The sequence below is a fragment of the Anser anser genome (genome assembly GCF_964211835.1).
Source record: "Anser anser genome assembly, chromosome: 11".
NCBI classification, from domain to species: Eukaryota; Metazoa; Chordata; class Aves; order Anseriformes; family Anatidae; genus Anser; species Anser anser.
The window spans coordinates 11,755,941-11,774,990 of NC_139732.1; the positions used below are offsets into that span (position 1 = coordinate 11,755,941).

Genomic DNA, 19,050 nt, shown 5'->3' on the forward strand with positions numbered 1-19,050 from the left:
AAGCCCCTGCAGCCCGAGGTGAAAGTCTCTTCTCCCGCAGTTTGAAGCTGACCGGAGGGCCTTCATTATCACCATCAACTCATTCGGCACTGAGCTGTCCAAGGAGGACCGGGCGAAGCTGTTCCCGCACTGCGGCAAGCTCTACCCCGAGGGGCTGGCTCAGCTGGCCAGAGCAGATGACTACGAACAAGTCAAAAATGTTGCTGACTACTACCCTGTGAGTGCTTTGGGGGACTGGCGCAAGGAGCTGCTCTGCCTCAGAGCTTCTCAGGGGCCTGGGGGAGCGTGTGGGTGGACAGCCTGGGGAGGGGGCTGCCTGTCCTCTGCTGTGTAGGGGCGGAGAGCTCCGTGTCCCCTTGCTGAAGCAGTGTGTGCCAGTGTTTGTGGGTGCAGGGGCCTGGCCCAGCCACGCTGGTCTGTACGTGGAAGGGATGCGCCCGGTGCATCCTGCCTGCAGGCTCCACACCGCGATGCGGCTTCGAGCTCTGCACGTTTCAGAGGAGGGGCAGGATCCCTGGCTGGATCTGTGATGCTCACAGATGGAAGAAGGGCTTTCTCTGCCCTTCTGGGCTTTGTCGTCAGCGGGTCCCCAGGTGGTGTGTGTGCAGTGCAGCCTCACAGCATCCCGTGTGCTCACAGGGCGGACGACTCTTGGCTTCTCTGGGTCCTCTGCTGACCTGACGTAGTGGCTGGGATGTCTGATGTATGGGGCCCAGGAGTGCTGCTGAGCTTGGAGGGTACTGGAGTCTGGGTACATCCTCTTGTAATGTCTTCCTGCAGGAGTACAAGCTGTTGTTTGAAGGGGCTGGCAGCAACCCTGGAGACAAGACCCTTGAAGACAGGTTCTTTGAGCATGAGGTGAGTGAGCCCTGAGACACCGCTCGACAAGTGTGTCTGCCTGTGCCTCCTGCAAAGCTCAGGGCAGCAGTCAGGTTGTCTGCCTGATGCTCCCAAGCATCAGTGCTGCAGAGAAGCAGAGTTTGGGGGAAGGAAGAGGATGCTATCTCTGTGCTCCAGTGAGGGAATGGTGCTAAGTACTGATGGCTGTGGGGGCCCAGCCTGGTGCTCAGTCCACGCTGTCACCCAGACAACTTAGAGCAGTGTGGGAGGCAGGTTTGGGGCTGCCGATGGATGTTTGGTCCACCGAGAGCAAGAGCAGAGTAATTATGTGGGAAAGGAGGATTCTCGCAGCACATGAGGGTATAAATCCTTCCCCCTTCAAATGCCAGAGCCTGTCCTCTCTGAGCCATGCACTGTGCCCCCAGCCTGCTGGGGAAGTCGCAGGACTTCCAAGCTGCTCCATCCTTGCCTGGGCTGCCTCCTCCAGCAGAGGACAGCCTAGCAGAGGTGGACAAGTGACGTCCTCCTCCGGGCTTTCCCCAGGTGAAGCTGAACAAGCTGGCGTTCCTCAACCAGTTCCACTTCGGAGTCTTCTACGCCTTTGTGAAGCTGAAGGAGCAGGAGTGCCGCAACATCGTGTGGATCGCAGAGTGCATCGCCCAGCGGCACAGGACCAAGATCGACAACTACATTCCCATCTTCTAACCCCGCCCTGCTCCTGTCCGACCCTCCCACCCCTGGAGCCCAGAGGGACCCCTGTCTATCTTCTACATGCTCCCTGAGTTATCCCTTGCCTAGACGCCAGGGATGTCCCACCTGTCGAACTGGCTCGGATGGGGAAACTGTACAGTTGCTAGTTAAATTATTCACAAGCTGAAGCTTGAGTTGTGTGTGCAGTGAGGGGTCCAGAGGGGCCGGTGGCACAGGCTTGGCCCTGTGCAGCGGGAGGGACGCCTCCTGTCGTGTATCTAATAGTACCCGTGTTACTGTACTAACCTGCTGTATGCGCTTGTGCTCACAGAGCAAGCACCAGCCGGGGCTTGCTGCCTCCAAGTGGTTCCCACCGCTGCAGAGGAACGCATCAGGTCTGCCACGGCCAGGAGTCCTCACTGTCAGTGCTCCGAGCACGCCTCCTCCTCAGCGTTGTCCCCGTGAGATTTAGTTTGAGTGTGATTTGTAGCGTAGCCAATGCTGCTGTGTAATCCCTGCATCCCTTGTAGCAAACCACGTTGTGGGACAGACTGAGCAGCCCTGGCCAGGACTGGGACGGAGCCTGTGGGAACGTGAGGGCAGAGCCAGAGCATGTGTGGAGCGCGCTCCTCCCCGCTCCAGCAGCATCTGCACTAGTGCTAGCATCCTCAAAAGCTGCTCTCTTCAGTCACTGGAGCTTGAAAGGGCTCCGTAAGCCGCCTGAGCTCCTTCCTCCCCTGCGAACCCCGTGGCTTGGAGCTGTGTTTGTCACAACGTGCAAGGGTCTGGGCTCTGCGGATGGTGCTGTGACACGGGGGAGCCCCTGCCCTGCTCTGGGTGGCTGCGTGGCCGTGCTGCACGCCTGGTCCCGGGGCAGAGCAACCTCCTGGCTGCCCCGCGGCGGTGCGGCAGCGGAGGGGCTTCGCTGATGGGGAGTTCCCAGTGCTCCCCGTCCGTCCTGCCTGGCAGCAGCGGCTCTGTCCCAGCTTGTGCCGTGGTCACCTCTGCAGTGTTTGTTACCCTGTGACCCCCCTCCTCTCCACACCAATAAATATCTGCCTACCGCACTGCGCTCTCCCTGCTTTCTCCGGCGCCTGCTCGCACGTCCCCAGGGGCCCGCGTTGGCGGCGCACTTCTCGTGGCTGCCCCGGGGCTGACTCGGGGTGCCCCTTCTGGGCAGGGCTCTGCCCACAGGCAGGGCACCCCCAAACGCAGAAGGAGACTGCGAGAGCCCAGTGGCGTATCAAGAAGAGATTTATTTAAAAAGTGACAATCACGTAGTTCATCTGGTGAAGAGCTCTGCAGTGCCCACAGCCTGGCCTCGGCCCCTGCTCTCGCTGGGAGCTCGTGGAGTGTGTAACGAACCGCGGGGAGGCAGGGCTGGCACGGCAGCATCCGCAGCGCCCCGCGCCTGACCCAGCTGCGAGGCGATGGAGACGGATGCAGCTCCAGCAGCGGTCAGGGAGCTGTCACAGAGCTGAGAAGTGCCCCAGGTACGTCCCAGCGCCTGGTGCGGAGATGCAGAGTCAGGCAAGAGTGGCCCCGTTGCAGGATGCACGGTTAGAAAAAATACAAAAAAAAAAAAAAAAACAGTCTCTAGAAAAACGTTGATTCTCGCACGATAGAAAATAGATCTGCATCTGCCTGATTTGGGAAAGCGATTTGGTTTTAGGTCTAGTGCTGATTGTTCCCCCGTGGTGCACGAGGGCGACGATGCCGGCGGCTGCGCACACGCTCGGGGGCTGCTGTGCCTGGAAATCCCAGGAGAAGGCTCCCTCCTGCCCCGCGACCGCATGCGGGCCGAGGTCAGGCCTCCTTCGCCTCAGTGTGTTGCTCCGGCCGCAGCGCTCGGGGCAGCTTGGGGTTGATGAATAATCCTTTCAAGAACAAGTCTCGGACGAAATAGGGCAGGTAGCGGTGTATGAAATACATCAGCCCAAGGCCCTGCCCTGGGTAGTAGCGCACGGCGGGGTTGGCAGCCAGGAGCCCGTCCGTGATGCTGTTCACCACCGCGCTGAGGTCCTCCACGGCCACCTTCATGAACTGGATGAACTGCCGGTTGATCTCCTCCACGTAGTCCTCGCCGTAGGCCTGCAGCAGCTCCTGGGGCAGGCGAGCCACCAGCTGCTGCTTCCGCAGGTTCCAGAAGGCAGGGTCGCACGTTCCTGCGAGGATGTGACCCCCGCACCATGAGCTGGGCACCCCTGTCCTGCCCTGCCCCGTGGTGCCCGAGCTCATACGGCGATGTCCCTTGGGAAGGGGAGGGAGCAGCTACCGGGGGGCCGTGGTCCCTCCAAAACCCCCGTGGAGATCTGCCACGGGGTGGGAGTGGGGCGATGGGTGTCACAAACGGGACAGCCCAAGTGGGACCGAACTGCAAGTTTTGGAAGCTACCTGCAAGGTGGGGACCTCCGTGGTGGCCAGAGCACGGCCAGCTCAAAGACCGTGGAGAGGTGGTGGCTGGAGATGGTGCTCACCCAGTTCAGCCATCCCAGAGGTAAAGGAGCAGGCGGCAGGGCCTGATCCTGACTGAGCCTCCCGCAGGCACCACCACCACCCACAGACCACAGAGGACTCTGCTCTGAACCCATCTGGCCACGTTCCCCAGGGTGGTGGCCGGGGATGTCCCCGGCACTCACAGCTGCGCCCTGCGGCTGCTGCTCCCCCACCGCCTTCGGTGCCTCCCTGGGGCTCTGGGTCCGCCTGCTGGGTGCCTCTCACCTGTTTTGAAGTACCCTGGCAGGATGAGGCTGACTTTGACACCCCAGGGCTGGAGCTCGCTGCGGAAGGTGTCCATGAGCAGGCTGAGGGCAGCCTTCGATGCCCCGTAGGCTGACAGGCAGGGGAACGGCAGGTCACCTTGGAGGGGAGAAAGCACAAGCCCATGGCTCCCACGTGGCTCCACACGTGGCCAGGGTGAGACCCCCGGGGGGGGTTTTGCCAGGCTACGTGCCCACCCTCTGGGCAAGGTTTGGGCTGCCAAAAGCCCAGCCGGGGACGCTCGCTGTGCACCCAAGCCTGGCGCATCCCTCTGGGGCACCCCAACCCGTCCCCATGTCCCCAGGTCTCACGGGGATGCTCACCCGCCGGGCTGCTGACGGTGACGATGCGGCCGCCGGCGGAGCGGAGCAGGGGCAGCAGCCCCTTGGTGAGCTCCAGCGAGCCGAAGAAGTTCACCTCCATGCAGGTGCGGAAGTTGCCCAGCGGCGAGAGCTCCGCGTCCGCGATGATGTCGTTGAAGCCGGCGTTGTTCACCAAACCCCAGAGACCTGGGGGAAGGGGGACGCTCAAAAAAGCAGCCCAGGTGGGACAGCGCCACGCTGGGGCTGCTCCCCCACCCACGGGAACCCTGCCCAGGGAGCCACGGGGTGCCTTGGGACAGAGCCTTTAGCGTGGCTGCAGCCAAGGATGCAGCCCCTGGGTGGGAACCACCCCGCCGGACACAAGAAGAGGTCCCAGGGGGGCCGTATGCAGTAATGGGGGTGCCACGGGCCCCCACCTGAGCTGTTGGTGTGAGCCTGGATGTGCTGCAGGACTCGCTGGATGTCCTCAGGCTTGGTCAGGTCCATCTGCAGCAGCGTCAGCCTGGGCGAGCAGCTCTTCTGCAGCTCCTGGGCGCCGGGGCCCCGCGGGTCCAGCACGCTGGCGAACACGCGGAAGCCCAAAGCATCCAGGTGTCGCGCCGTCGCCTGCCCGAAGCCGGAGTCACAGCCTGCAAGAGCCAACGGGAGCCCTGTGGTGGCCGGTGACAGCCACCGGCCGCGTGCCCCCTGCCCCCGACGCCCCAGTTCTGCCTCCCCAGCCCCAGGGTCCCCAGCACCCGCTGGGGACGTGACCTTGTCCTGGGGCACCCTCAGGTCACGAAGCTGCTGTTTTCTATCTCGCATGGGAGGAAGAAAACACTCCCTTATCAGCAAACCCATCGCCCTGAGCGAGCCGCTGATGCGAGGAGCAGATAAAACCGCTGAGGGCAGGCTCGGCACCCGCAGGCACAGCGAGGCACCGGCCTGGCGGGCTCTGAACCGGCACCGGCGCACGTCCCATCCAGCCCAGAGCCCCACGGGATGCCTGGGGACACCCCCTCCCCCCCCAAACGTCCCCCTCTGGGCACAGCATCCCAAAGACCCCTCCAACAGCCACCGTTAGATGCCGGCGCAAGCCCAGGTGGGAGATGCTGCAGTTCCCTGAACACGTTCGGCCTCCTGAAAAACAGTGGCCAAAAACACAGCACCTGGTGGGGAAGGGGGGGAGAAAAAGCGATTCTGGTTCTCTCCTGCCACCTTCAAGCCCTGGGGGGGCATCCCCGTGGGATGTCCCTCGTGTCCTCGGCTGGAGCAGGCGACTGCAGAGCCACAGCTCCAGGGCTCCGCTGCCGGCGGGGAGATGGGTGCCGCGGGGATGGAAACAAACAGCCGGCCCGGTACAGCGTGTTCCCGGGGCTGATGGCAGCGCTGATAGCTCCCCGCGCCGCCCCAGCTGCCTGGCCCCATTAACCATTAACAGGGGAGCGCTGCCAGGCCAGCCCCATCGCCTGCACCCTCCTCCTGGGCCCCAGAGGGTGCCCTGGCACCCTTCGGTGCTCCCTGGGGGCACCTGTGACCTGCACGGGGCAGGACGAAGGGACAGCTGGTGACCTGTGTGAGGGGGGGAGCGAGCGGGGTTAACGCAGCCAGCCCTGACTTTAAATTAAAAATTAAAAAAATAATTGAAAAATAAAATGCACAGGGCCGTATCCTGCACCTGGAGCCAGCGTGCAGCTGCATCACCCCCAGCCAGGAACAGGGCGCTGCCTGCTCCAGTGCCGGAGCAGCCCGATAAGCCGTGCTGGGCTCAGTGTCCACGGCCGGGTCCCCATCTCCGATCAACTTTATTGCTGCGTCATAAACCCATAAAAGAGCCTGGCCGGCCGCCAGCACAATAACACGCCCCGGAGCCGGCCGCCGCGGTGCTCAGCGGGTGGGAAGGGGCCGGAGGTGCATTTCGCCTTGCCCAACAGGGCAGGAGAAAACCGCAATAAAGATAAAGTTGGAAAATAAAAGCGCACGCAGCCGTGTCCCCAGGGCTCCCCGCTGCCTTCCCCGGGACACGAAAGCTCCCGGTCCCAGCACAAAGTGGCACCCCTTGGCTGCACGCCGGATCCTCAAAACGCCTGGAAACATCCCAAAAATCCAAGGGAGACCAAATAAATAAATAAATAAATAAATCCCCAAAGGCTGGCAAGGGAGGCTGCAGCGGGAGCCGGGCTCGTTTTGGCCCAGGCTGCTGAGACGGGTGAAAGCGCGGCCGGGCAGCGCTGGGAGCAATTGCTGGGAGGGTTTGTGGTGCCTCAGAGGCTGGTTTCGGAAGTTTTAATTTATTCTCTCTCTCTCACACACACAAACACACAAAGTCTGCTCGGGGCTGGCGGGAGGAGGGCGGTGATGCTCTGGTGTTATTTAAGGTCTCAGGCGGTGGCCGGCCGAGGAGGTTAACGCGCTGCCGGGCTTCCCGGGAGGGGAGACATGGGAAAACTCAGCCGTGGCAAAAATTCAGCGTGAGAAAAGGCAAATAAAGGCCAGACCGGGGGAGGGAGGCTGCTGGGACAGGTCTCGGGAGCAAAGGAAGAGGGGTGCCGAATTCACCCCCCAAAAGCACCAGCGCTGCTGCCCGACCCGTGCCCAGCACCCACGCACCCCGTGATGCCCCCGAGCGTGGGGCTGGGCGCGGAGCGAGGAGCAAACCCTGGGACCGCAGCCGCTGCGCCCCTTCGGGGAGCGCTGGAGCCGGCCAGTCTGAGCCGAGGCGCTGGGCACGCGTCCTTTGGAGGATGCTGCATCACGAGGAGGCCGCAGAAGCCAGCTCTCCCCCGTCCCAGCCCCGGCTCTGCCAAATGGTTTTGCTTCGAGCGACGAGGGGCTGCCGGAGAAGCCTCCCCCTCCCCCCCCCCGAGGCCTCCCACGCTGCGGCCCCGAGCCAGCGGCAATCCAGCGCCTGCCTCGGAGCAGGGGCCGAGCGGAGATGAAGCCCGGGTTGCAAAATCAGGCTGCAAACAGGGACGAGAGCCTGCCCCGGGGGCTCTGCAGGAGGTTCAGCCGGATCCTGCGGCACGTTTGGGCACTGAGCATCAGCTTTGGGGGTGGCGAAGAGGATGCCGAGGGAGCTGGGCATTGCATGCACGTCGCACCGCGTGCTCATTGCTCTGCGTGCTCATCACATTGCACTGCACGCTCACCACCTCGCATGCGCGTCGCATCGCACGCTCGTCACTTGGCGTGCTCGTCGCTGTGCGTGCTCATCACGCTGCATGCTCTCCGCACAGCCCACGCGTCATATTTTGTGCTCATATTTTGTGCTCATCACGTTGCGTGCTCATCGCGTTGCGTGTTCACCACATCGCAGGCTCTTCATGTTTGCCTACTCAGCACATTTCGTGCTCGGTGCAGTGCATGCTCATCACGCTGCATGCTCAGTGCTCGTCGCATTGCCTCTGCCCAGCCCCACGGATGCTCCTCACCAGCACAAGCGAAGACTCTGCAGGTGCTGAGCTCCCAGCCATGGTGGGCACCGCTCACCTGCTTTGGTCCAGGCACATTTTTTGGGGGGGTGCTTAATGCAGAGACTATGCAGAGTGCTCACGTTTTGCTGTCTCAGGTCTCCTCCCGCAGCTGGCACCGGGGCCGGACACGTGCTCAAGGCGCCTGCCGCAGTTTTGCTGAGCAGATCTGAGCCGGGAGACAAGGCGGCTACCAGCCGGTAGCTGTCAAACCACAACCCCCCCGTGCCCACCGCCGACACGGGACGTGACGCAAGGCTGCTGGTGTGGGGGTGGCTTTCCCCCAGCCGCGTGTCCTCATCCCCACGGGGTCACATCTCAGAGCCCGGGGGTGTGCGTGGGACCTGCTCGCCCCACGGCGACCCCACAGCCTCCCCAGGGACCCCGCTGGGGAGTGGATGCCCCAGGGCTGAGCATCCCCCGAAGGACCAGCCCTGCTCCCAAGGTGCCCAGACCCCTTCCACGCTGGAAGAGGTGGAAAAATCCCAGAGGGTGCAAAGCAAAAGCTCCTCCTGCACCCTGTGGTTGCGGAGTCTCGTGCGAGCAAAGCCCGGGGCGAGGACGGCGCCAGCCCCAAGGACACCATCAGCCGGAGGGGAGCCGGGCGCCGCGGCCAAGCGGATTAGCGCGCTGAGCTGCTTGTTTCCAGAGGCTCAAGCGCAAATCCTGCCTGGGATGCCAAGCTAAACAAGGCTGACATTTTGCTCGTAGGTGCTCCCTACGCTGCCGGGGCTGATCCTGGCACGGGGATGGAAGGAAGCCCCCGGTCTCAGCCAAAGCAGTGACCTTCCCCTGCCCCAAAAAAAAACCTTGCAGAGGAGGGAGCCCCGCAGCCAGAGCAGGACACGGTGGTGGCACGGAGGGGACGGGCGCTGCAGGTGGTGATGCTGGTCAGATGCAGGCAGAGCACAGGTGTCAGTGGCAAAGGGGTGTGTGGGGGGGTCATGCTGGGCTTGTCCTCGAGGGTCTCAAGGGATGTGGGGCTGCATTGCTCAGCAGAGGGACCCGGGATCACAGCCCATGGTATGGGGAGGAGGAGGAGGGAGAGCGCAGCAAGAAACAGCATCAACAGGTGGGGAATGTCCATGACACAAAGACGGAGGAGCTGGACATCCCCACCATCCCGGGCAGGGGACACGGGCACCCCGAGGGGTGCACGGGGTGGGCAGGAGGAAGAACCGAACACAAAAGCCCGTGTGTCTGGGGCAGGGCCCCGCGGCCAACACCTCCCGGATGCCGAGCGCGTTTGGAGAGAGGAGCGCTAAACGGGTGATGTCAGCCCATGCCGAGAGGGAACAAATTCTTGGCAGGGCCACGTCGAGGGAGGGGACCGGAGCAGCACCTGTGCCTGCAGCAGCTGAGCCGCCACAGCCGCCCCGGCCTCTCCATCCCCTTCCCTGTCACCGTCAACAGGAAACCGCGCCCCGGGCGGCCTCGTGCCGTGGGCTCCCCCGGGAGCAGCCCCCGTGCCCCATGGTGGCAGGAGGTGGTGGGAAGTGGTGGAAGGTGGCAGCAGCCCAGCCCACGCTGCTTGTCCCCGGCGCGTGGGCTGGGGATGCAAGGAATGCCCTGGGAGAGGTCTTTTGGGGCGACTAGTGTCCCAGCCCCAAACTCCTGGTGAGGGGACGTGAATGGGACAGCAAGTGACTTCCCCCCAAGCATGGCTGGGTGTCCCTGCCACATCTGCAGTGGTGTGTCCTCTGTTGGGACCAGGCAGACCCTGAGCCCATGGTGGGGCTCGTGTACCAGGGGAGCTGGGGGAGCAGCCCCACGCCCCGTGCCTCTGTTGTTTAAGTCTGACCACAAAGATCCTTTAAATGAAATGTCTGGATTTTAATAGGATTAATTTGAAATTGGACCCTGGATCACGTTTGCCCTGATCGCAGCCCTTACAGGGAAAGGATGCTGTTGGCTGGCTGCTGTTGGTTCTCATGGGACAAACCATCCATGGGACAAACCATCCATGGGACACATCATCCATGGGACGCACCAGCCACGGGACACATCATCCATGGGACACACCACCCACGCGATGCGTTATCCATGGGATGCACCATCCCTGTGATACATTAGCCATGGGCTGCGCCACCCATATATCCCCCCAGAAAGCCACAAGAGAACAATAAAAGAGCCCCAAGGGGCTCTTTGGGACCTGTTGCCCCCAAGCAGGGGCTGGGGAACAAGGCTGCCGGCTGCGGCAGGGCTGGAGCAGCCAGATGGTATGAATTACAAAGGATCAGCCGAGTGTTTATGGAGCATTATGTGCCGTAACCTCCGCCTGGGAGGATATGTTTCACTTAACAAACCAAAGAGAAGCGGGGGAAAATCTGATTTTCTGCCTTGACAACCAACGGCAGCCGGGCACGGCGGTGAAGATGGAGAGGAGCCCTGGAGGATGTGCGAGCAGGGCTCCTGATTAAAGCCCATTTTGCAGAAGCAGGTACTGGCTCCAGTGCGTCAGTATTGGGGGCTCAACGTCACCAGAGCAGGCGTGAGATACATCAACGTGGGAAGACATCAGTCACTAAAAAGCCACCAGTTGCCTGTCCCCGGCCCCAAAAGCTGGGCAGCAGCACCACAGGTTGCAAACGAGGGGTGACGGAGTGACAAGCACCACTTACAGCAGAGCAGCCAGGACAGGGACGAGCCCGAGCACCTTCTGCTGTACAAGACCAGTGCTTGGTGCGATGCTCAAGGACTGGGTTGACCCGGCCACTTGCACAGAGCCTCACAGCATGCTTCAACCTTGCTTGACACCTGGATCTGCCGAGCTCAGCCCAAGTCTTGCACAAACGGGCTCAGCAGATGCTTGTGCAATAGCACCAGAGTCTTCCTTAGGGGCAGGAGCAATGGGTGTAGGACATCCCAGGAGACAACCCGACCCGGCACCATGGGCTGCTGCTGGTGAGGAACGGCACCTGGCCAGGCAAGGGACATGCAGGGTGTGTGCCACCAGTGCCAAGGCCAGACCTCGGTGCTCTGCTGCTGCACCGGGGCTGAAGGGAGGCTCAGCAAACCACTGCGGCGGAGGAAGTGCCTCTTCTGAGCAGGAGCTATTGCAGAGAGTTGGGGTTTCACAGAAAGCGTGTGCTGAGAATTTCCTAGAAGCGGCATCTCGCCACCACACGAGCTGGGGCTGGGGCTGGACCGGAGCTTTCAGCAGGGGGCTGCCATCCCCCCGAGAGGCACAGGCCCCCCACGGCCCGGGATTTGTGCATCCTCTGTGCCTGCTCCCCACCGCTGCTGCAGGATCCAGGCGGGGACGAGCGAGGTGGTGACAGATCTGAGCGCAAACACCGCCTGGGTGATGGCACAGCCTGTTCCTTTCAAAGCTAATGTGGAATTTATGTCCCCCCAAGAAGAGGAAGTTGTGAAGAGCCTCAGCGATAACCGGGTGAATAATCACCTTCGGGCGGAACGCGGTGAACCAGGAACGCGGCGCTGACGAGACACGAGGGCGATCCATCAGCGGGAGCTGTCGCTGGGAAGGACGCAGGGCCAGCAGCAGGGACACGTCGAGGGACAGCAGAGCCCGCACCGAAGGCAACCCAGCCTCCCACAGCACGGGGAGGCCGCAGGAGGGCAGGACACGGGGTGGGATCCAGGCTGGAGAGCCAGGAAACTCCACCAGCCATGACCACAATAAACTAGAGCCATGGCCACGCTAAACTAAAGCTTTGAACTAAAAGAGGGGGGATTTAGATTAGATGTTAGGAGAAAATCTTCCACTCTGAGGGCGGTGAGGCCCTGGCACAGGCTGCCCAGAGAAGCTGGGGACGCCCCATCCCTGGAGGTGCTCACTGCTGGGTTGGATGGGGATTTGGGCAGCCTGCTCGGGTGGGGGTGTCCCTGCCCGTGGCAGGGGGTGGCACTGGGTGGGCTTTGAGGTCCCTCCCAAGCCAGCCGTGCTGCGGCTCCATGTGGTGGGCCAGGTCACCCATGGAGGAGCCCCCGGGGCTGGACTGCCACCCAGCACAGCGGTGCCACCACCGTGGGGCTGGACACACACAGAGGGCAGGGACACATCCCCAGGGGACATGGGACAAGCCACACTGGGGACAGTGTTGGCCAAAGCAGATGCTCCAGAGCAAGCACAGCAGGTAGTTTTAAGCAGCTCAGAGCTGGCATTGCTCGTGACAGTACAGTAAAGCCACGCTGGTTTTGATGGAGTTGTGTCGGTGTTGGGGTGTCTTGGTAATGAAAGTCTGTAGGGAGCATCTCCCAGCAGCTCATCAGAGGCAGAGCTCAAGTGCCACAAGCCTGTTTTGGTGCCTTGTCCCCAAAACACACGGAGAGCACCTCTGAGCTGACACGGTCACACAGAAGGACGGTGCACAGGGCAGCACCCACGCACACATCTGCTTGGGACGGGCTGCTAAAGGCATAGCCCAGCATCCCAGCTGACGTGGGGACAAGTGACCATGGGATGGCCACGCACCAGGTTATAGGGCTTGTCCCCACCTGGTAACTGGGACCTGGGGAGGGAGCAACCGCGGGTCACGGTGCCTTTGGAAAAGGATGCGAGAAGCGGATGCATGGTGTGATGGTCACGGCAAAGCAAAGTCCCAGCACCAGAGAGGAGGGATCACAGGTCTGCCCAAGGGTGTTTGAGGTAGAAGCTGAGACCCAGCTTGGAAAAATCGCCACCAGCAGAAGAAACAAAGAAAGAAGCCACTGGGGCTGGCACCTCTTCCCCAGGCAGCCACCAGCCCGTCCCTCCTCAGCATCCCCAGCTGCCTGGGCAGCTCCCACCATCTGGCTCTGGGGGGGGGTCAGCAGCGCAGCGAGGGGCCGCGTGGCAGCAAAGCCTGTAAAGCCGAAAAGTGCTTCTCAAGATTACAGCCAAATCCAGGGACGGCACCATGTGCGACAGGAAAGCCAGCTCCGACCAAGAAAGTTGATAAAAAGCTGGGGCTTGGCAGCTCTCCAGGGAACAAGGAAGCAGGAGTGATACGACGCACGTGGAGGCACGCATGGGCTGGGGGAGAAGAACGGGGGCTGGAGGCTGCAGCAGGCGGGGAGAAACGGAGAAGGAGACAGCAGGCACGCTTCTGGCAAGAATCAATAAAAGCAGTCCCAAACTGTACCTACAGCCCGACCGCAAAGGTCCCTGACGCTTCCCACCCCGCAGGATCTCAGATTGCCATCTCAGGCGGTGAGGAGAGGGAGAGCGCACGCAGGCGAAAACCCTGCAGCCCTCCAGCACAGACGACAGGAGACTACGAGAAGGAGGCAAACGCTTTGCCTGGGCTTGGCAGCCCGCAGCATCACCCCACCAAGCAGGAGGCGAGCCCCACGGGGGCAGCCCGGCTGCCCTGTAAGCAGATCGCGGCGCCGGGCGAGCCAGCCTCGCCACCGGGTAACGCAACACGGGGCCTCGCCGCAGATGTGCTGCTCGTTGGCCTAGAGGGCAGCAACTGCCTACACTTCCCTGCTTCCGAAGCACTCGGCACCATCTGACATTCTCATTTCTGCAGAGAAGTCTCTGCCTTGCTGCTCTCATGTCCCTGCGTAACCCTGAGCGCTGAGCAAGCCTGCCTGGGTCTCGCCACCAACTCCGTCCTCCTACAGCGTGCAACTTCGCTGTGCTTTTCCTCCTAATTAGCTGTGCTCATCGTTTTTTGGTGACACGTGCACACAAAGCGCCCGACAGGTCTGTGTCATTAGAGGGCTTTGAGAGTGCTTATTTAATAGATCAGTGAGAAAAAGCTGAGCGCATACATCGAAATGTTTGTGGTGGGCTGGGAAAGATCACTGGTTTTGAAGCTTATCAAGGGGAAGAAGAATCCCAAAACCTTGGAGAACTGCTGACAGAGTGAGGTGTGAGCTTCAGCACTGCAAAGAGAAGCAGAAAAAGCAGGTTTCCTGCTCCGCTCCCAGCAAAACAACCTGATGTTTCTACCCCTGACCAGAGTTAAGTGTTGCTTTTATTTTTTATTTTTATTTTTAAATGCAAAGAATAGCTCGTGCACCAGGGCTCGGGTGTTTGGTTTGGGTCCTGTTCCCCCCCCCCTCCCCGCCCCAGCTCGCAGGAATAGCTGTCCCTGCTGTTAATTTTTAATAGAGCCTGGAAAACCAGGGCAGTTGCAGGGAGCGATCTGATTTGCAGCCAGCTGCTTACGGGGATCCCGGGCACCCAGGGGCTGGCACAGCCACCGCAGCTTGCAAGAGCTGCAGGCAGCTCAGAGCAGCGCAGGACGGAGCTTTGCTCATCTCACCGCCAGCCTTCATGCGATGCTCGCTGCGTCCTGGACACTCCTGGGGGCTGGACGTGCTGCGTCCAGCACTTGGGAGCACTGGAAAGCAGCACTGGAAAGCACGAGCTGGGGGCATGGAGCAGCCTGCTGCTGGGACACCCCTGTTTAACCCAATTATCCCCACAGTGCTGGGGGGCTCAGCACCAGCACATGCCCTGCAGAGCCAGTGGGCCAGAATACGCCCACAGCAGCTGGCAGAGTGGGGCAAGCCTGCAAGTCGCCCAGGGACCCAGCTCCAGCAATTGTTCCCAAGCATGTGCACAAACTGCTGAATGGCTCCGAAGTGTTCGCCCTGTCACCCACAGAAGGAGAAATGGGTCTAGGACAGCACCCAGAGCCCAGGGGGTTGGGGCGGGAGCGATGCTCCTGCTCTCACAAGGACAGCGGTTCACCTTCACAGCTGAGCAGCGAGAGCCCGAACATCTGGATTGAATCACTCCGTCCTGCCGCACTCACCAGATGCTTCAACATCTGTTGAGTCCATGGGAAACGCCGAAGCGCCGCTCGACTACGATCAAGTTGCAAAACCGCTGCTAACCTTGAATACGATCTTAAGCTCTGACCCATTTCAGATTGTTAATGGGGCATGCGATTGTAACCAGAGAGCCTCACCAGGAAAAACGAGTTTCCCCTGCAGCGGGGAAGGAGGAGGAACGATGCTTCCGACCCAGACCTGCTGCTCTCAGGCAGCCCGCTGGCTGCCCCTGCTCACCCAGGTGCTTTGCATGGGGCAGTCCGTGCACACCCGCTGGCCCTGCAGGCTGGTGGCCACCAGGGAGGAGCAGGGATGCAAGGGGCCCAAACCACCCAAATAACCCCCCCAGCCAGCAGCCCGGGAACTTTGTATTATTTTGGAGCTGTTCGGTTCAAGTGCAACCATCGCAATCTGAGCAAAGATTCACTCCTTTCAACTCCTCATCCAAGTGTAAGGATCAACAGTTGCTTTGCTGCGCAACTCCAAACACTGAAATCCACTTCTCTAAGGCTTTTTCCACAGAATCCCTGAATTTCAGACATCTCCTAGGGCCAGGAGGGACCAAAGGACAATCTGGGCTCACGACTGAGCCAAGCCAGGTAGAGGGAGCGTGGGCCCTTCCCACAGCCCTGTAAGCCATGCTGCAGCTCACCCTGCTCAGGAGCTGGACCCGGAGAGGCCAAGCCATGGATGTTCATCTCTGCAGCAGTTACACGGAGCCATAGCATCGGATGTTGACTCCCAGCCTGCCCCAGGAACGTCCTGCTCAATTTTTCAAGCAGCACAGAGAGCAAAGAGCGCCGCAGCTGCTGCCTCTGCCCAGCATCCCCAGGCACCCGGCTCTGCTCTCCTCCCTCTGAGGGGTTTTGCTTCTCGTAGGCAGGAGGAGGACGGACAGACTGCCCTTCTCACAGGGCAGCCGGCAGCCCAGCTTGCCCGGAGGAGTGGGATTAATCCTCAGGAAGCATTGGGCTAATTGGCATGCAAACACTCGGGGGGCTGATGCTGCCCCAGCCCTTCGCATCTGCAGCATCGCAGGCACCTGCCTGAGCAGCGGTAAGGAAACGCCGACCCGGCCAGCTGCGCCTCCAACCTGTAAAACCACAAAGTATTTACAGCCGAGAGCAAACACGGCGGAGCTGCAGAGGTGTCACTTCAGCACACTGGGGCAAGAACACCTTGTTCCAGCCACTGACTCACCCATTACACGGGCGATGCCAGGCCCGGGGCTGGCTTGACCTGGTCTGCCAGCAGCCAGGTGAGCCACAGGGCACCAGCCAGCAGTGACTGCTGCCTGTGGCCATCACGCACGCATCCTCCCTGGGCAGCCCTGCCTTGCACTCCTTCAGTCATTCATTCATCCGCTGCCCCACTCCTCAGAGACCTCCCCATGCTCCCTTGAGCTGCTCCTCTTCCCACCTGCCCACGGAGCCCTTCAGGCTGGCGCTCCCCATCACAAGCCAGGGATGCTTGTCCCCTTCTGCAGCTCCCGGTGTGAGCTGCACCCCTCTGAGTCCCACGGGGCTCTGGCTGCCCTCGCAGCCCCCAGGCACGTGGCCAGGAGGAAGGAGAGGGGACACGAGGTGCTTGCATACGGGGACACCCCAAAGAAACGGAGCCAGGGTGAAGGCACCGGGCTGGGAGCGCACGGCATCCCCGCGTCCGAGGAGGCGTGCAGGGGCTGAGCGGCGCATCCTGGGGACGGGGAAACTGCAGAGAGGGGGACACGGCCTCGGTCACCCCCAGCAGCTCCCGGAGAGGGGAGAGAAGGGGACGGGGGACCCCGGCTGGGCCGGACGCGGTGCGAGCGGCTCCCCCGGGGGAGGAGGAGGAGGAGGAAGAACAGAGGCGAGCCGGCAGCCCCAGCATCGCGCAGCGGCCGGGAAGGAGGCGGGGGGGGGGTGGTCCGGCACTCACTCACCTGTCACCAGCACGGCTCTGCCCGCCACCGGCAGCAACCTGCGCGGCGGGGCCCGGCTGAGCAGCAGGCAGGCGGCGGCGGCGGCCAGGGCGAGCCCCAGGGGCAGGGGCAGGCAGGCTCGGCACAGGCTCTGCAGGGCTGCCAGCAGCGCCAGCGGCACCAGCAGCGCCCGGCCCAGCACCACGTCCCGCCGGGCCGCCCGCAGCGCCAGGCTGCCGCCCAGCGCCGCCCACAGCGCGCCGTACGCCCAGCGCTCCGCTCGCTCCATCCGCCCCCCGCCGCCGCCGCCGCCGCCGCCGCCAGCCCCCCGAGCACCGGCACCGGCACCGGGAGCGCCGCCCGGCCGCGTGCGGCCGCCGCCCCGCCGGTTATAAGCGCCCGGAGCGGGGCGGAGCCGCCGCCGCCTCGCCAATGGGAGAAGTTGGCCGGGACGGCGCGGGGACACCGGGGGGGACGGCGGGGCTCGGCTCGGCTCGGCTCGGGTTTGGCTCCGCGCTGCTCGGCTCGCTTCCGCGCGCCCCAGCTCGGTCCAGCCGGCCTCGTCCCGTCCCGTCCCGTCTATCCCATCCCATCCCATCCCGTGCCGCCTCGTCCCATCGCATCGCAGCACGGTATGGCTCAGCTCGCTTCTCCTCAGCTTGGCACGGCGCAGGTGCAGCTCAGTTTGGCTCGCTCCAGCACGGCACGGCTTGCTTCTGCACCGCACTGCTTGGCTTGGCTCGGCTCGGCACAGCACAGCTCGGGGCCCGTGTTGCAGCAGCCAGAGGTGGTGCCAACCCACTGCCCGTCCATGTCACCACCCCCCTGTGCGCCCAGTGGGCACCTCCAGCGCGTGGTGCCACCAGCGTCCGTGTCCATCTGGGCCAGCAGGAGCAGCGGGCGCTGCCCCCCACCACAGACACCCCCCAGCTGCCACCCCCTTGGCACCCCAGGACCCGCTCAGCTGCCAGGGGAGCCCCACAGAGGACCAGGGCCACCCTTCACCCACCCCACTCAGGTGCATCCCAGCACCCAGCACAGGCAGGGGAGGTGTGAATCGCGTCCCAGGCGCTCTCCAGGCTCCCTGGGATTTGGGGCTAAGGATCTTGGGTGATCCCAAAGGATTTCTCAGCACCTCCTGCCACCCAGGTGCCACCACCCACGTCACGGCCGTGCCGTGTACAGCCGGTGCTGGCCGATGGGGCAAAGTCCTCTTGTTTCCATTTTTATTACTCAGGCTAATTGCCTCTGCCGGGCTTGCTTTATTAAGCTCCTGCTTTAATATTTCACCAACCCTCCGTGCTCGGTGATCCTTCGCGCTCCCTTGCCATGGAGCAACACCGATGCCAGCCATGGGCCTGACCCGCGGTGCCCTCCGCGGATCGACACCAGGCTCTGGTCCCACGAGCCTCACAGCAGAGCGGGGCTGCTGCTGGGGATGGGATGGAGGATGCCTGTGCCATCCCGTGTCAAGAAAACCTGCCGTGGTACGGACACAACCCCCTTGGTCCCATCGGAAAAACCACGTTTCATCAGCCGCAGCTCTGCAGAAGGGCAGCAGCAAACAGGCTGGGGTGGTTTTTCCGGGGCGTGGTGGTGGGACCCGGCTGGGTTTGCAGCCCTGCTCTTCCAGGCAGGGGAATGCAGGGAATGCCGGCGAGGTAGAGGAGAAGGAGGGATGTCCCCAACAGCACGGCTGCGGGCTCTCCCCCAGGAATCCGCTCCTTTCTCACTGCGGTGACATAACGCGCTGCGATGAGGGGCAGGGGTCGTGCCACGTCTGCCCTCCCCGGGCTGCGGCTTTATGGCCGGCAGCGCTCCTGCTCCTCGAGCTCCTTTCCCAAGGAGATTTGAGCAGGATGCACGGGGACTGTAGGACAGAGCGTGGAGGAGCGTGGTCCGGGTGGCACAAAGGATCGGCCACTGGGATGAGGTGCAGGATGCTGCACGCAGCCTGATGCCCATGGAGGTGTCGCTGCTTCCCCGCAGCCACACAGCCCTTGGTGGTTGTGGTGGATGCAGGGTGAGGGCCCAAAGCAATTTTGTCACCCCCAGCCTGTTGCTGCTCTGTGTAGAAGGGGCCTGAACCTGGGCTGCTTGGTGACACCTGGGTTCTTCACCACCTTCAGTTGCCACCAGCCACGTCCCTCACACCATAAAGCCATGCTGGGGACATTTTAAAACACTATGAACTATTTTTTTAAAGTTGTTAAATTGAGGATCACCGTGTGCAAAACTGATTTATGTTTTGCCCATTCTCCTTTTCCCTGTGAACGTGCCTGGTGGTGTGGGCACTGCCAGCCCGGCTGGTCCTCTCTCTTCCCAGACCTTACCATCATCAGGCATTGAAAAACCT

The 19,050-nt window shown here is 62.3% G+C and overlaps 2 protein-coding genes across 2 annotated transcripts in view; one reads left to right on the forward strand and one right to left on the reverse strand.

Annotated features, from left to right (window-relative positions):
* ATP6V0D1 (ATPase H+ transporting V0 subunit d1) overlaps positions 1-2,597 on the forward strand; it is a 36,765-nt gene extending 34,168 nt beyond the window's left edge. Inside the window, exons 6-8 of the mRNA XM_083851310.1 lie at positions 41-217; positions 781-858; positions 1,384-2,597. Of these exons, the coding sequence (XP_083707436.1) occupies positions 41-217; positions 781-858; positions 1,384-1,545 (417 nt within the window). The 3' untranslated portion in view covers positions 1,546-2,597. The remainder of the gene's footprint in view (positions 1-40; positions 218-780; positions 859-1,383) is intronic.
* Positions 2,598-2,766: 169 nt separating this feature from the next.
* Positions 2,767-17,068, reverse strand: HSD11B2 (hydroxysteroid 11-beta dehydrogenase 2). Its single transcript, XM_083851309.1, has 5 exons — positions 16,716-17,068; positions 5,030-5,242; positions 4,614-4,799; positions 4,252-4,389; positions 2,767-3,695 (listed from the first exon to the last, which is right to left on the reverse strand). The coding sequence occupies exons 1-5, from the start codon at positions 16,981-16,983 to the stop codon at positions 3,337-3,339; spliced, it is 1,164 nt and encodes a 387-aa protein (XP_083707435.1). The 5' UTR covers positions 16,984-17,068; the 3' UTR covers positions 2,767-3,336.
* Positions 17,069-19,050: the final 1,982 nt, after the last annotated feature.

Coding starts and splice junctions, on each gene's coding strand:
- HSD11B2 (XM_083851309.1), bottom strand. CDS start 16,983: ATGGAGCGAGCGGAGCGCTGGGCGTACGGCGCGCTGTGGGCGGCGCTG. Junction 5,243..16,715: donor CAGAGCCGTGCTGGTGACAG/GTGAGTGAGTGC, acceptor TGGCTCTTGCAG/GCTGTGACTCCGGCTTCGGG. Junction 4,800..5,029: donor GGCTCACACCAACAGCTCAG/GTGGGGGCCCGT, acceptor CCCTTCCCCCAG/GTCTCTGGGGTTTGGTGAAC.